We start from the raw sequence: 15,360 nt of genomic DNA, 5'->3' as shown, positions 1-15,360 counted from the left end.
ACCACAGCACACCTTCAGGGATCTATTGAAATCCATGCCTCGACAGGTCAGGGCTGTTTTAGCAGCAACACAGGGGGACTAATGGTGGTCATAATGTTATGGCTGATCGGTGTACAGCAATGGATCTGTTTGATGCTGTTTCACGCCAGAACTGTATTGATGCATCTCTTTTTGTTACCATTTATACTATAGTGTGATTCTTAGGATCTGTTTTATATGATTCTATAGATTCAAAGTACAGTGTTTATGCAAATTTGTGGTGCCTTCCAATCGGTTGGATTTTTCACAATGATTGGTGGGTCAAGTCAAGAAGCTTTTATAGTCAATTCAACCGTAACCAGTATACAGTTCTGTAGTAGAGTGAAGTAAAGATGCTGCGGTTGTAAACGTTAAACTGTTAGAAGCAGATTGATTTGTATCGGCATTAAAAGGTCAGGTGCACAAATTGCAGTGGGACTACAGATGTGTGTCTCGCCTTTTTTCCAGATGGCAGAAGGCTGATGAGTTTGTGTGGGGGTAATGTTTTGGGCAACATGTGGTGTAAATTGTGGTCAGTGCAAAACCTTGTTGGAAATTCTCTGATGCTTGGGCCAAGTTGTTAATCACAGTTTTATCACATCCCCAACCTGTTGTAATCTTTCTGAATCATTATTTTTTAGATGAGTCACATGCTTTATAATCAATAGCAGGTTTGTATCAGTGCTGACGAGATTGCTTCTAGCCGAAGAGAGCGGTCTACTCGCCATGACTCACAGAGAGGTTTGTGGTGATCCAAATAGTTGAAGGTAGAGGAAAAATTCTGAGCCCCTTCCTGTTTGCTATGGTGATGGACCAGTTGTCAGAGGAGGTCAGACAGGAGTCTCCTTGGACAATGATGTTTGCAGATGACACTGGGATCTGTAGTGAGAGCAGGGAGCAGGTGGAGGAAAACCTGGAGAGGTGGAGGTTTGAGCTGGAGAGAAGAGGAATGAAAGTCAGTCGTAGTAAGACTGAGTACATGTGTGTATGTGTGAAGGAAAGGGAGGGAAGTGGAACAGTAAGATTACAGGGTGAAGAGGTGAAGAAGGTACAGGAGTTTAAGTACTTGGGGTCAACAATCCAGAGTAATGGAGAGTGTGGGAAAGAAGCGAGTGCAGGCAGGTTGGAATGGGTGGAGAAAGGTGTCAGGAGTTCTGTGTGATAGAAAAATATCAAGGGGAAGGTGTACAGGACCGTGGTGAGACCGGCCATGCTGTATGGTTTAGAGACAGTATCACTGAGACAGAGACAGGAGTGAGAGCTGGAGGTAGCAGAGCTAAAGATGTTGAGGTTCTCTTTTAGTGACACGGTTGGACAGGATTAGGAACGAGTACATCAGAGGGACAGCTCATGTTGGACGTTTGGGGGACAAAGTTAGAGAGGCCAGGTTAAGATGGTTTGGACATGTCCAGAGGAGGGAGAGTGAGTATATTGGTAGGAGAATGTTGGACATGGAGCTACCAGACAGGAGGAAAAGAGGAAGGCCAAAGAGGAGGTATATGGATGTAATAAATGAGGATGTGAAACGAGTGGGTGTAAGTGTTGAGGATGCAGAAGATGGGGATAGGTGGAGAGAGATGATTCGCTGTGGAGACCCCTGAAGGGAAAAGCCGGAAGAAGTTGTTAGTTTAGAATTACAAATTCTTGATTGAATATTTCTTTAAATCACTCAACCTATGTAGTGAGTGCAGTTGTTTTAAAAGAACTAATCAAATCCATTCACGTTCCGAACAGAAACCTAATATAACCCCTGGCAAAAGTGATGAAATCTCTGAGGACAAAAAAATATAAAAAGATAAAGATATGATAATTTATTTTGTTTAAACATTCTAACTTCGTAAAATATACATCATACAAATGAAAGTATTTGAAATAATGGCATAGTTTTGTTTTCCTGGGCAAGTAGAGGATAAGAATTATGGAATAATCAAAAATATTAAATTCACAATTCGTACTTTTTTTGTTCCTCAAGCCTGAATTCTGTGTAAAAAATGATTCTAGTAAATTTTCTTGAATAGCAGATCAGCTTTACAGGATGGAACCTTTTGACCATTTTTTACCACCATATATATACCACCATACCACCATATTTTACCATTATTTTTTATCAGATCGAGACCTGGACTGTTTACATTCAGTAAATTTCAGATTTTCTCCCGCCTCAACATTGAGGGATGCCATCATTTCTTCCTCTATTTGATCTGGACAAACAAATCTGCCATTATTTCAGCTGTAATTTGTTTGAGATATGTTTCATAAAGTCTAGCAAATAGACAACTCAAAGATATGACCAAAACAAAGTAAGTGTCCTGGGTGAACATCCTCAGAACAAGTGTGCTGATTCTGTCATTTTTACTATTGAAGTCTCAGTTGTTTAACATACACTCTGTTGCTAAAAGTTTTGGGACACCCGTCCAAATCATTGAAATCAGGCGTTGTTTTCCCGGGGTTAGACTTAGCCCTTTAGTTCCAGTGAAAGGAATTCTTAATGATTTAGCATACCAAGACTGAGAGCCAGACCTTCTCATCCAACATCAATGCCTGACCTCACAAATGTGCTTCTAGAGGAATGGTCAAAAATTCCCATGAACACACTCCTAAACCTTGTGGAAAGCCTTCCTAGAAGAGTTGAAGCTGTTATAGCTGCAAAGGGCGGGGCAACTCCATATTACATTCATGTCAATGTAAAAGCAGACGACTCGGTTTTGGCCTGGCTCGCAGTCTCCGCTCTAATTGATCCCAAAGGTGTTCTATCTGGTTGAGGCCAGTAAAGTTCCTCCACACCAAACTCACTCATCCATGTCTTTATGGACCTTGCTTCATGCATTGCTGCACAGTCATGCTGGAACAGGAAGGGGTCACCCCAAAACTGTTCCCACAAACCTGGGAGCATGAAATTGTCCAAAATGTCTTGGTATGAAGCTGAAGCATTGAGTTCCTTTCACTGGAACTAAGGGGCTGAGCCGAACCCCTGAATGCAATGATTTAGAGGGGTGTTCCAAAACTTTTGGCAACATAGTCTATGTTAAGGTTATTGTATTTATTTAAAAAAAAAAAAAAAATGAATACATGTTTTGTAAGAACAAACCACATCAATCTTGCTGTACACTTATCAGCCTAAACCAGAGCTCAGCGTCTGTTATCAGTCTAACCAAGCAGAAGCCACACCGTCTACGGAAAGCCAAGATCTACTGATTAAACAGGAGGAAACAGGTGTGGCTTCTGATTGACTGGAATGAACACTTGCACCCACACTGATAAGATACGCCACCCCTGATCTAAACGGCTAAAACAGTGGAAATCTATCACAGTGATCTGTCCCTGTTGTGCCCCCCTGATTCATCTATGTTCTAGTAGGTGCAGATGATGTCATGGCATCTATATACTGAGATATGCCACCTGATATGAGTGTGTTAATGTCTTACCCTGTTTATGATGATGCCCTGTACCTCCACACTACGCTACACTAACATCTGTGAAGTTTAGTGAGGTTTTTTTTTTTTTGGATTATTACAATATATGTGCCATTCATATGAAACTATGATTTTATGCCCAGTTCATAAGGAACACTATCTTGTCGAACCATGGAATGTTGCTGGCAGATGAATAACATACTACCACCTACATTTGTAAACTCTGGTTAGCCTGGGGAACTTCCCTTGGTCGTGGGGGACTTCCCTGCCGGAAATATTTTCCTTGGCTAAAATTGTTTTTTTTGGAGCCCCATTTCTGCTGCTCTAATATCTAAGTGATACTTTCTTTACACAGCGTGTGTCCATAGGTGAGGACAGGGATATAGATTGACCTGTGCACACAAAGCTTTATCCAGAAACTGCCCTACTGCCACTGACCCGATCCGTTCGTCAATCTCACACTCGATTCATGATTAATGATCCCAAGGTACTTTACTATCCACGTATAGAGGATAGGTCTCTTCTATCATTTTGAAGGGAGCATCCCATTCATTACAGGGAGAGAACCGTGACCTCAGGGCAAATATTTGGGATTTTACCCCTAGCCCTGCCATCCATACTGGAGCTCTCTTTAACTTTGACTGCATCTTGTTGTGTCCATGAGTTTTGACTTGAAACCAATAAAGTAGATCCAACTCTCACTGCATTCAGAGACCAGTCCATATCCTGGCTCTCATGACAAATTGCATGTGATCATACACTAGCCTAGTCTTGGATTGGCATACTCCTATGATCCCTTGTAAAGCTGAATTAGATGGAAAGAGTTGTCCACTGTCCCATGGCTTTCACAGAGCGTTCACTCCAAGTCCTAGGTTTAACAGTCGGACACAGTCTCCTCACCAGATCTAAAAAGTTTGGCCCAAACTTTTTAGATCTCCTTGTTAAAAAATGGCCCGCCATTCTAGTGTACCAGTCCACACATACTGCTCCTGCTCTCCTGGTATCATCCTGTAAAGAGCAGTCTGTAGATAAGGAACTATGGACAAGAAGGCCTGGTGCATAAGTGACCTTCCCAAAGATATTCATCGCAAAGGCGTTCAGTGTGGTTAAGGTCAGGGCTCTTTGGAGGTCACTGGAGTTCAAGCGATGTCTTTATAGACCACGCATTTTGCACAGGGATACAGTCATGCTGGAACCTTCCTCAAGCTCCTGCCACAAAACTGGAAGCATATATATATATATATATATAAATAAATAAAATGCAACAACATGCATCACTGGAGCTATTAAGCTTAACCCCACCATCCCTTCTCCACTAAAGTTGACTGTTGGTGCTATGCATTCCGGGAAATAGTGTTCAACATGTGTATCAATTACCTAGCGTTCGCGAAATCAGACAGACCGAGAAGTGTGATTCATTGTGAGCGCATTTCCACTGCGCGAGAGTCCATTGATGGTCTGCTTTACATCTCTCCAGATGATTCTTTGGCTTGTGTGTGCTGCTTGATCTTGAAAAACCATTTCATAATGCTCAGGTCTTCTGCTGGTTTTGCATCCAGTGACTTAACTCTATTGAGCAGTGAGTCACTGGAGTGAGTCATGCAACAGAGGATAAGTGATTTTTACACACTATGTGCTCTGAGTCTCCATGGTCTTCTGCTTCATGGCTGAGCTGCATTGCTCCTGGATGCTTCCATTTCACAATTACTGCACTTACAGATGAGCAGGGCAGATCTAGCAGAGCAGAAATTTCATAAAATGATGATGAAGGGTAAAGGGGTCACCCAGTGACAATGCCTTGTTAAAAGTTACTAAACAGTACTATGCATTTTACTGCTAGAATTTCATCTGAATTTTATGCACCTCCTTTGCAATGAGTGTGTCTGAAACACCTAAACTCAATAGTCCACAGGCTTTTGACCATATAGTGTATAGAAGATTTTGCTTTTCAGTGGAGCACATTGTCGTACAAGTATAGGTCAAAAAAAAAAAACACCAAATTTACAGACGATGAGATATTAAAAATTGTCTTAGGAGGGCACAATGCTGTAAAGTATGTACACCGATCAGGCATAACATTATGACTGGTGAAGTGAATAACACTGATGATCTCCTCATCATGGCACCTGTTAGTGGGTGGGATATATTAAGCAGCAAGTAAACATTTTGTCCTGAAAGTTGATGTGTTAGAAGCAGGAAAAATGGACAAGCGTAAGGATTTGTGCGAGTTTGACAAAGAGCCATTGTCAATTGTGATGGCTAGACAACTGGATCGGAGCATCTCCAAAACTGCAGCTCTTGTGGGGTGTTCCCGGTCTGCAGTGGTCAGTATCTATCAAAAGTGGACGAAACAGTGAAATAGACTCTTTGCCCTCCTGCCTTCTGGGAAGCGCTACAGTTTTCAGCGCACATTATTATCAGTGTATATAACCTTTTCTGTATATAACCCTTTCTGTGTACAGTTTACATGTACAAATTATTTATCATGGTATACGATATCTTCCTCATTGCACACATCTAAATCATTGCACTCATTGTACATAACTCCTCTGTATACTGTTTACATATTTAATTATTATCATGGTATACAATACCTTCTTTATTGCACCACCTATAATCATTTGCTCATTTGCACTCATTGCATGTACCTCCCACTGTATACTGTTTATATACTGTTATATATGCAAATTATTTATATATTTTTGTATATTGTTTATATGTGCAAATTATTTATTGTATATACTTATTATATATGCTAATTATTTGCACTGCGAAATGCACTTCTGGTTAGATGCTAACTGTATTTCGTTGCCTTGTACCCACATGTGCAGTGACAATAAAGTTGAATCTAATCTAATCTAATCTAATCTAAACAGTGGTGAACCGGCGACAGGGTCCAAGGCTCATTGATGCACGTGGGGAGCGAAGGCTGGCCCTTGTGATCCGATCCAACAGACGAGCTACTGTTGCTGAAGAAGTTAATGCTGGTTCTGATAGAAAGGTGTTAGAACACACAGTGCATTGTGTTTTGGCAGCAAAAGGACCAACACAATATTAGGCGGGTAGTCATAATGTTATGCTCGAATGTGACAACCTGAGTGACAGCTTGAATACACTATGGTTTGCGACATGTTCTCAATTGTGTTTTTATTACTATTATATTATGTTTATACATAAATACAAATATAAATGTGCATTTATGTATAAATACCTCGGGAATGTGATTGATAACATTCATGCTGCAGGCGGCGCCATGGCTCCGAAACAGCGGTCCACCAGGAACCGGAAATAAGGAGAGAAGAAGGAGAGCTAGCGCTATAGGGACAGCCAGGTTTCGGCTAGATTGTTTTCCCCTTCCCTATAGCTTCTTTAATCTCCATTTCTTCTTATAGTGGAAACATTCAAGCAGCCAAGATGTTCAACAGAATGACAAGTCTGTGGATGGGCGATGTAAGTATTAACACGGCTTCTTCTACGCGTCTGCAACATGTGCTGGTAAACTAGCCGACTTAAGCTAACCAGCTGTCTCAACGGGGCTAGCTACTGAGGTGTTAAAACCTAGCCTAAGAGCATTTAAAACTATCATTTAGAGCTGCTGTGTTGCATAACCGTTGTTTAGATATCTCACTGACGATTCCTGTTGAAAATATATACGAAAGTGTGCTGTTTCGCATTATTATCGATCTGTTAATTAGCTTCCGTTGGCTTGTTTAGCTAACGTTAGCCCAGGTGACTCGGAGCAGCCATGTTTGTCCCAATATGAGCGTGCTATTTGTTTAGCATTTCAACATTTGCACGCACCGTGATCCTAATCATAGTTATTTAATCTAAGATTTTTGAAGAATTTAATCTAAGACCTTTGATTTTGTAGGTTGTACCAGTGAGCAAAATCTTGTTGCTAAATTGACATAAAATGCACTATATCGCCAGACGTTTTGGGACACCCCTCCAAATCATTGAGGTGTTGTTTTTCAGGAGTTGGGCTCGGCCCATTAGTTCCAGTGAAAGGAACTCTTAAAGCTTCAGCATATAAAGACATTGTGGACAACTTGATGCTCCCAGCTTTGTGGGAACAGTTTTGAGATGACCCCTTCCTGTTCCACACCAGTGCACAAAGCAAGGTCCACAAAGACATGGATGATCAAGTTTGGCGTGGAGGAACTTCAGAGTCCTGACCTCAACCTGACAGAACACATTTGGGATGAATTAGAGCGGAGACTGAGAGCCAGACCTTCTCGTCCAACATCAGTGTCTGACCTCACAAATGTGCTTCTAGAGGAATGGTCAAAAATTCCCATAAACACACTCCTAAACCTTGTGGACAGCCTTCCCAGAAGAGTTGAAGCTGTTATAGCTGCAAAGGGCGGGGCAACTCCATATTACATTCATGTGCATGTAAAGGCAGACGTCCTGGCTCGCAGTCTCCGCTCTAATTCATCCCAAAGGTGTTCTATTGGGTTAAGATCAGGACTCTGTAAAGTTTCTCCACACCAAACTCCCTCATCCATGTCTTTATGGACCTTGCTTTGTGCAGTCATGCTGGAACAGGAAGGGGTCATCCCCAAAAGTTGGGAGCATGAAATTGTCCAAAATGTCTTGGTATGCTGAAGCATTGACTTCTATTCACTGGAGCTAAGGGTCCGAGCCCAACCCCTGGAAAACAACACCTGAATTCAATGATTTGGAGGGGTGTCCCAAAACTTTTGGCAATACAGTTTGTGTGTGTGTATATATATATATATATATATATATATATATATATATATATATATATATATATATATATATATATATATATATATATATATATATAATAAAACCAATTTCCAAGAAAGATGGCTGCATCAATGCCTTGTACTTACTACATGTCATTGTCATGTTGGATTTGTTGTACTAATTCGTGGAAGCTCTCTGTCTAAATCTGTAAAATATGGGCTCCATTCAGATGTTTTTAGGAAGTTTAAGACTATGCATGCAGGCTTAAAACCTACTGGGAATTTCTAGTTGATTCTAATGGCGCTGATGCTTTCTTGGACACCAGCTACTGCATCTGCTTATAGCTCATGGACATCAGTTTTATTACTGGTATTTTTCGAAAAAGTCTAGAAAATTCCCGCATTATATTCACCTCTGCCCCCCCCCCACCTAATTTTGTTAGCATCCCTGTCAATACTTGTAGCATTTGGTAGCACCTACAGCACAAGTTGCACAGGAAGTCCAGGTCCTTCAAGATGGTGCATCCATACAAGCTGTTGCAAAGAGGCTTGGTGTTTCCCCAAGAACAGTTTCAGGCACATGAGGAGAGCTGGTCAAGGCTGTAGAAGGGCAACAATCTTCTAGTGGGACCTGTGCTCACAGCCCAGCGTCGTACAGCTCGATTGGCTTTTGCCAGACATCAGATCTCGCTGCCTTGTTCTTTACATGGATGAGAGCAGGTTTAAACTGAGCACATGAGTCTGGAGATGCCATGGGGGATGTTCTCCTGCCTGCAACATCATCCATGGCGGTGGGTCAGTGATGATCTGGGGAGGAATATCTTTGGAGGGTCACAAAGACCTCCTCATGCTAGGCGGTGGTACCCTTACTGCTGCTGGGTACTGGGATGAAATCCTCAGAACTGTTGTCAGACCTTAGGTTGGTGCAGTGGGCCCTGGTGCATGACTTTGCCCTTCCTCATGTGGCCAGAGTGTGCAGGCAGTTTCTGGATGTCAAGATTTATGTACTGGAAGTTGTAATCTCAGGAAAAATGAGTCCCAATGCAAACAATGACCCTAAACATTAATTTATTTTTTAAGCTATATTATTACAGTTAACGTCATTTTAAATAAAACGCCTTTCTTTTGTGTCTTACAGTTAGACCCATACATGGACGAAAATTTCATCAAGCAAGCTTTCAGCACCATGGGGGAGACGGCCTACGGGGTTAAAATCATAACCCATCGGGTAACAGGGTAAGAGAGTTTGAACTCCGTTAACAAATCTGTGTCAGCCTTTTTACTTTGGTTTTTTAAATCTTTTTCATGTTTCCCCTCAGCGGCTCTGCAGGATATTGTTTTGTGGAATTGGCAGATGAAGCCAGTGTTGACCGGTGTGTCCAGAGGCTCAATGGCAAGCTCGTTCCAGGTTCAAATCCTGTAAGTGACCGTTAACGCTATACTAATGATCTTACTGTATTTATTATTTTTATTATTATTATTATTATTACTGTTGAATATTGTTTCACCTTTTGTCTGTTTTAATATGAATTTATTGTAGAGTATAGGTTCTTTTAATTAAATCATGGCCCCCACCTTAAACGACAGACGGTCAGTCAAAAGTTTGGACACACCTACCTTTTAAAACGTACTTTTATTTATTTGACTCTCTTACACATTTTATAATTATAGTGCAAACAGATCAGTAGAAAAATGAGAATAGTACAGTGACCAAAAGGTGTAAGAAAAGTAAAAACTTTGTGTAGATATTTTTAGGCTAGCCTCAGTGAAGTTCTCCTGGGAAGTTTGTATTTACGAATTGGGAAGTCGTAATTACGTCATCAGTCACTTTGGTTGGAGAAGATGGAGCTATACGTCAATTTTTTTTTTTTTTACTCTACTTTTAGAAAATGAACAAAGGAATGTGTGTCGCGTTAATCAGTTTACAAAACCAGTGTAAATCTTATTATTCGAAACATATTATAGTGTAATCAAACCATTCCTCTCCTATAGATGCTCGAAAGTTAACCAGTTTCTATAAGTTGCCTCATATACCAAACACAATCAATGCAAATAACCCACTGATTCCACCATGCTTACTTACTGACAAGCTCAAAGAAAAATCCCACCTGTAATTCCGACTTTGCGGTTCAGGTGCGTTCAACTCGTAAATACGATCTTCCCGACATGACTTGAGTGCACCTTCTGCACTCTTGATATTCTGAGCAGCTTCATGAGGAATTGGTGCACTGCTTGTGCATTAGTTTTAACCCCCAACCAAAAAATAAAATAAAACCACGCTTCTGGTCAAGTTTCAAAGGAATTTAAAGCATTTTATTTGGGAAGTGACTCAGAGGAAGGAGATTCAGCTCATAGCTGTTACTGTAAAATGGGATTGTGATGGGATTAAGTGAAGAAACGGCGCTCCGGTGGAAAAAGACGTCACCGGGTCAGACTTCAATATAACCAGCACCCTCCCTTCCTACTGTAGGATCTGAAAGTCGCTTTTAATCAGATGTATCCAAACTTTTAACTGGCGGCGTATCCAAATGCAATTCCATGTATGATTAGTGCTCACGTCTCAGAGCTCAATTTCTTTCCGAATCAAGGTGGTTGAGGCTGTTTATATAATGACTTTGTTTGACGCTGGTGAATAAACTGGTCAGCCTGTACTGAGTCATGGAGGTATGTAATCATATGTCTGTTAACTTTCTCCACTAATTCAGAGAAATAGGTCCTTCCTTCAGGAAAAGTTTATTTTCTACATTTTAAAGATTGTATTATTATTATTATTTCATCTTTATTATTTTACAGCCCAGAAAGTTCAAGCTGAACTATGCAACATATGGGAAAAGGCCTGAGCCTGGGTGAGTCATGTGCCTGATGTTTCAGTCTTACTCCTCTCTGCATTACACAGCTGCCTTTACCGTCTAAATGGTTATTAATGAAAACCCTCACCTTCCTAAATCTGTTCTCGCCGGTTTCTTTCCCAGGCCGGAGTTTTCAGTCTTTGTCGGAGATCTGACTCCAGAAGTCGACGATTATCAACTATATCAGTTCTTTCTGAAAAAATACCCTTCGTGCAAAGGAGGCAAAGTTGTCACTGATCCCTACGGAAATTCAAAGTACGAATACATTTCCCGTCCATTCCTGACTGCCTCACACTTTATTTTATTTATTTTTTTTCCAATCAATATGCAGTTGAAGAGAATCTTGTTGCCAGGACTGTTGTGATTTTTATGAGCCAGTTGTTTTGTTTTGTTTTGTGCATAATATCTATCCTGCTTTCCCAAAAAAAGGGGCCACACTATAAAATGGATGTGCTTTGCCTTTGTTACATCTGCTAAAACTATCGTTTTTCCCATATAGGGTAAGCAAGAGCAGCTCACAAATGAAGTGATGCTACTTCATGTTAAAAGTAAAAGAAAAGTTCTACCGTCAAATTAATTTCAAATTGTTTTTATTTACCATTCTTTGAAAACTTTGACATATGTAAATATTGCTGCATGGTGCAAAGTGTTGAAACTTTTTCCCTCGCATGAAATACTAAGACTTCAGTCTTGTTCTCAATGACACAGGGGCTACGGGTTCGTGAAGTTCGGTGACGAAAGCGAGCAGAAGAAAGCCCTGGAGGAGTTTCAGAATGCTACCGGTCTGGGAGGCAAAGCCATCAGAATCAGTATCGCGGTCAACAAAAGGTAAAGATGGTCTGAAGTTTGTATGAACGACTGCAGTGATCGTTTTCTAAAAATCTAGCTTGATGCATCATGTTGAAACAGACAGGTAGATGTGAACCTGTGGTGGCTCAGTGTTCCTACAATAAAGAGTATACACTGACCACCTGCCTAATATTGTGTTGGTCCCGGTTTTGCTGCCAAGACAGCCCTGACCCGTCGAGGCATGGCCTCCACTAAATCCCTGAAGGTGTGCTGTGGTATCTGGCACCAAGATCTTAGCAGCAGATCCTTGGTCTCTGAGCCCCACCTTACGTGACTTAAAGGATACTTTTGACAGATACTGACCACTGCAGACCGGGAACACCCCACAGGAGATGCTCTGATCCAGTCGTCTAGCCATCACAATTTGGCCCTTGTCAAACTCGCTCATCATTACACTTGCCCATATTGCTGCCTAATATATCCCACCAACTAACAGGTGCCATGATGAGATAATCAGTGTTTTTCACGTCAGTGGTCATAATGTTACGCCTGATCGGTGAACATACACATGTAAAAGCTAAACTGGTCTGTTTGGTCTAGTATGAGGAGTAGAGCATTTCTATAAGTCTGTCTGGCAGTACCTGGGAATGTGAATGCTACCAAGCCTTTTAGTAAAAACCCGTCTTCTATTTCCGTTTCAGCAACAAATCAAACAACTACCACAACCAGACTCAGAACTATAACAGCAGTTACCAGCAGCAGTACTATCAGCAGCCCTACAACAACTACTACCAACACTGGGGTTACGATCAATACAACAGCTACAACTACGGTTATAATCCGTATGCAATGCCTCCTCCTGTTCCTCACGGGATGATGGGACCCCCTCCGCCAATGGGAATGCCCCCTGTGCCCCCTGACATGCAGACAACCACAGAGGTAAGCAGCTATTTTTTGCATGTATGTGTGAAGCCATTTCAGTAAATATAGATGATGACATGTAACTGCAGTTCAGTTTCACCTCAGCTGAGCATCCTGGACCTGGACACCATCACTGTTCGCTCAGTTTAAATACCTGTAAAAGGTCGTCTCTCCCTTTTCTACTTATTACCTTATACATGTCAAAACTCAAGTGCCTCTTGGTGCAATCGTACAGCTTGTGACTACCAGTCAGAGTTGCAGGGAATCTAAAACATGTCCTACTGGACCTAAATCGTCTCATCAAGGAGTCCTGAACTGCGATGCTCAACTCCGGCTTCAGCACCATGCCAAATTTGCCCCTACCAGCCTACTGGACCGCTCTCAGGCTCCATTACAGTCTGTTACAGGCCCAGATCGGACCGGATGCTGGCGTGCAGCCCACAGCACTAACACAGCAGTCGCAAAGGATTTCACAGTGTTGCAGAGTGAAGACCGTACTGAGAGTATTAAAGTAGAGTAGAGGTTTTGGGCTGTCTGCCATACCGTGCCTCAGAAAGCACAGTACACTAAAAGCAGATTGTCTTTACTGCTTTATGGACATATGCTGCTTAAACACTGAATGAAGACATATTGTTGATGTCGTCTGGCAGTTAGACACCTGGGCTAGAGAGGCGGGTGCTGATTTAGTTAAAGAACTGCACCAAACATGTCTTTAGGCCTAAGAGGAAACTAAATGCCCCCAAGATCTCTAGGTAATAATCACCACCTAGCTACTGTTTTGGCACACATCTCTGCAAGCATCCCTCATTGTAGAACACACATTGGATCAGATCCCACTCCACCCCCTGGAGAGCTCCAGCCCACTGCATTCACAAGTTTCATGATAGCCGCAAGCTTTTCACATGATGTGCAATACTGGTCAGAAACCTGAAAGAACACAGCTTTAGTGGGACGTGGTAGCTTAGTGGTTAAGGTGTTGGACTACTGAGGGGAAGTTTGTGAGTGTGAACCCTCAGGTCCACCAAACTGCCCCTGACTAAGGCCCTTAACCCTCAATTGCTCAGATGAGAGAAAATACAAGTCGCTCTGGATAAGGGTGTCTGCCAAATGCCAGAAATGTGAATGTAGTTAGATCTTTATATCTCTTTTTTCTTTTTTTGTAGCAATCCACTGATGCCACTGAAGAGGCTGAGGAGGAGAATGAAGGTAACTAATTCGTTTTGTTTTGCCTGCTTGACCCCCATTGCATGGATATTTGTGAAAGTGGCACATACACTTTAGTAGAGGTTTGAGCATCTGTTTCATCCAAGCATGAATCTGTAATGCTGTAAGCAGTTACACACTGACCATTTTCTTTTGGGTTCATTACTGAGCAACAAAATAATACCATGATCAAATATCACATTTCTGCTCTCTCTCCCTAAACGTCCAGTTGCTTCTGAGGCCAGTCTCTTAATTAAATGCAGATTTTCTCTTTTGATATAGATCAAATTTTCCTCGGACAGGAACAAAATCTTTTCTTTCGTGTACCTCATAAAAACAGACAGCAGTTTCCAAACAGGTCCACGGTCACAGCAGGGTCAAACGTCCAGAACCGGTTTTTCTGTATTCGCTTCCTTGTCATGCAGAGGTGTTATTTGCACTCCTTTTTACGATTTTTTTTGCCATCTGCGTCTGTTTGAGATTATCGTTGGCTCGATATCTCAAGAAGAATTGGTTTACAGTGGAACCTCGGCATACGAATTCCCTCCTTTACGAATTTTCGCAAGAAATTTGCATTCGTTCAAAAGCTAGGTGATTTTTCGGGCGTTTTTGTTGTTGACATCAGTGGCGTGGGTGGTCTTTTCTGGTTTTTTAGCCCAAGCTTGGTGGCATGACTTCTTGTGAGGAGCCTTGACATGGAATGCTGGGCTTGGGTCAGTTCTTTGTAAGCAGCCATACAGTTTCCAGACGCTTCATATTGGTCATATTTTTGGGTGGCTGGAACGGATTATCTGCATTTACATTATTTCTGATGGGCAAATCAGTTTCGAATACAAAGAACAGATTAAATTCGTATGCTGAGGTTCCACTGTATAAACTGATGATTATATTTTGGAATTGATCCAATCAGATTTTTCTCCAGTAGCCTCCTTGCTATTTGCAGTATGTTTTAAGTGCACTGGCACACACAGGATTTGACTCAAGTGTGGCTTGTTAAAGGTTTGGGTTATTTTTTTTTTGACCTTTCTGTGTTTTCCTCCAGAGCCGAACCCCCCGATGGACGTGGAGACACTGAACAAGCAGTACATGGAGCGCAGCGAGGAGCTCTATGAGTCGCTCATGAACTGCTACTGGCAGCCTTTGGATTGCATCACGTCTGAAATCTCATAGTGAAGTTTGTCCCGATCATCCAGATCTCCTTTCTGTAAATGTCCACGCCTTTCTACCCAACTCAAAACAAACGTACACACTCGGTCTATTTCATGTGGAAGCTGCTTTGTATTTCTGTCTGATTTCCTGCATCATTTAAATAAAGATTTCTTCTTTTTAGTAGTACGCAGAGTTCAGTGTTTTCCCGGCTGAAAAAGATTGAACTGCGCTTGCTTTAAAATAAATTTTGTAAAATAACACACACTAACATCCTGTAGCTCACACCTGAGGACACGTGTAAAG

The 15,360-nt window shown here is 41.6% G+C and overlaps 1 protein-coding gene across 1 annotated transcript; it reads left to right on the top strand.

The window, feature by feature from the left end:
• The first annotated feature begins 6,700 nt into the window (after positions 1-6,700).
• Positions 6,701-15,240, top strand: trnau1apb (tRNA selenocysteine 1 associated protein 1b). Its single transcript, XM_058418214.1, has 9 exons — positions 6,701-6,881; positions 9,285-9,382; positions 9,466-9,565; positions 10,940-10,992; positions 11,119-11,250; positions 11,704-11,823; positions 12,486-12,723; positions 13,869-13,911; positions 14,951-15,240. The coding sequence occupies exons 1-9, from the start codon at positions 6,846-6,848 to the stop codon at positions 15,076-15,078; spliced, it is 948 nt and encodes a 315-aa protein (XP_058274197.1). The 5' UTR covers positions 6,701-6,845; the 3' UTR covers positions 15,079-15,240.
• Positions 15,241-15,360: the final 120 nt, after the last annotated feature.

The sequence above is a fragment of the Hemibagrus wyckioides genome, linkage group LG20, assembly GCF_019097595.1.
Source record: "Hemibagrus wyckioides isolate EC202008001 linkage group LG20, SWU_Hwy_1.0, whole genome shotgun sequence".
Classification (NCBI taxonomy): Eukaryota; Metazoa; Chordata; class Actinopteri; order Siluriformes; family Bagridae; genus Hemibagrus; species Hemibagrus wyckioides.
The sequence above is the reverse complement of the archived record's forward strand: the minus strand, read 5'-3'. Positions and strand labels throughout refer to the sequence as shown.

Bases quoted from the DNA above. Each gene is read 5' to 3' on its own strand.
- trnau1apb (XM_058418214.1), top strand. From the start codon at position 6,846: ATGTTCAACAGAATGACAAGTCTGTGGATGGGCGAT. The intron at 10,993-11,118 runs GTGAGTCATGTG...TTTCTTTCCCAG, and splicing joins GGGAAAAGGCCTGAGCCTGG to GCCGGAGTTTTCAGTCTTTG. The intron at 11,824-12,485 runs GTAAAGATGGTC...TTTCCGTTTCAG, and splicing joins AGTATCGCGGTCAACAAAAG to CAACAAATCAAACAACTACC.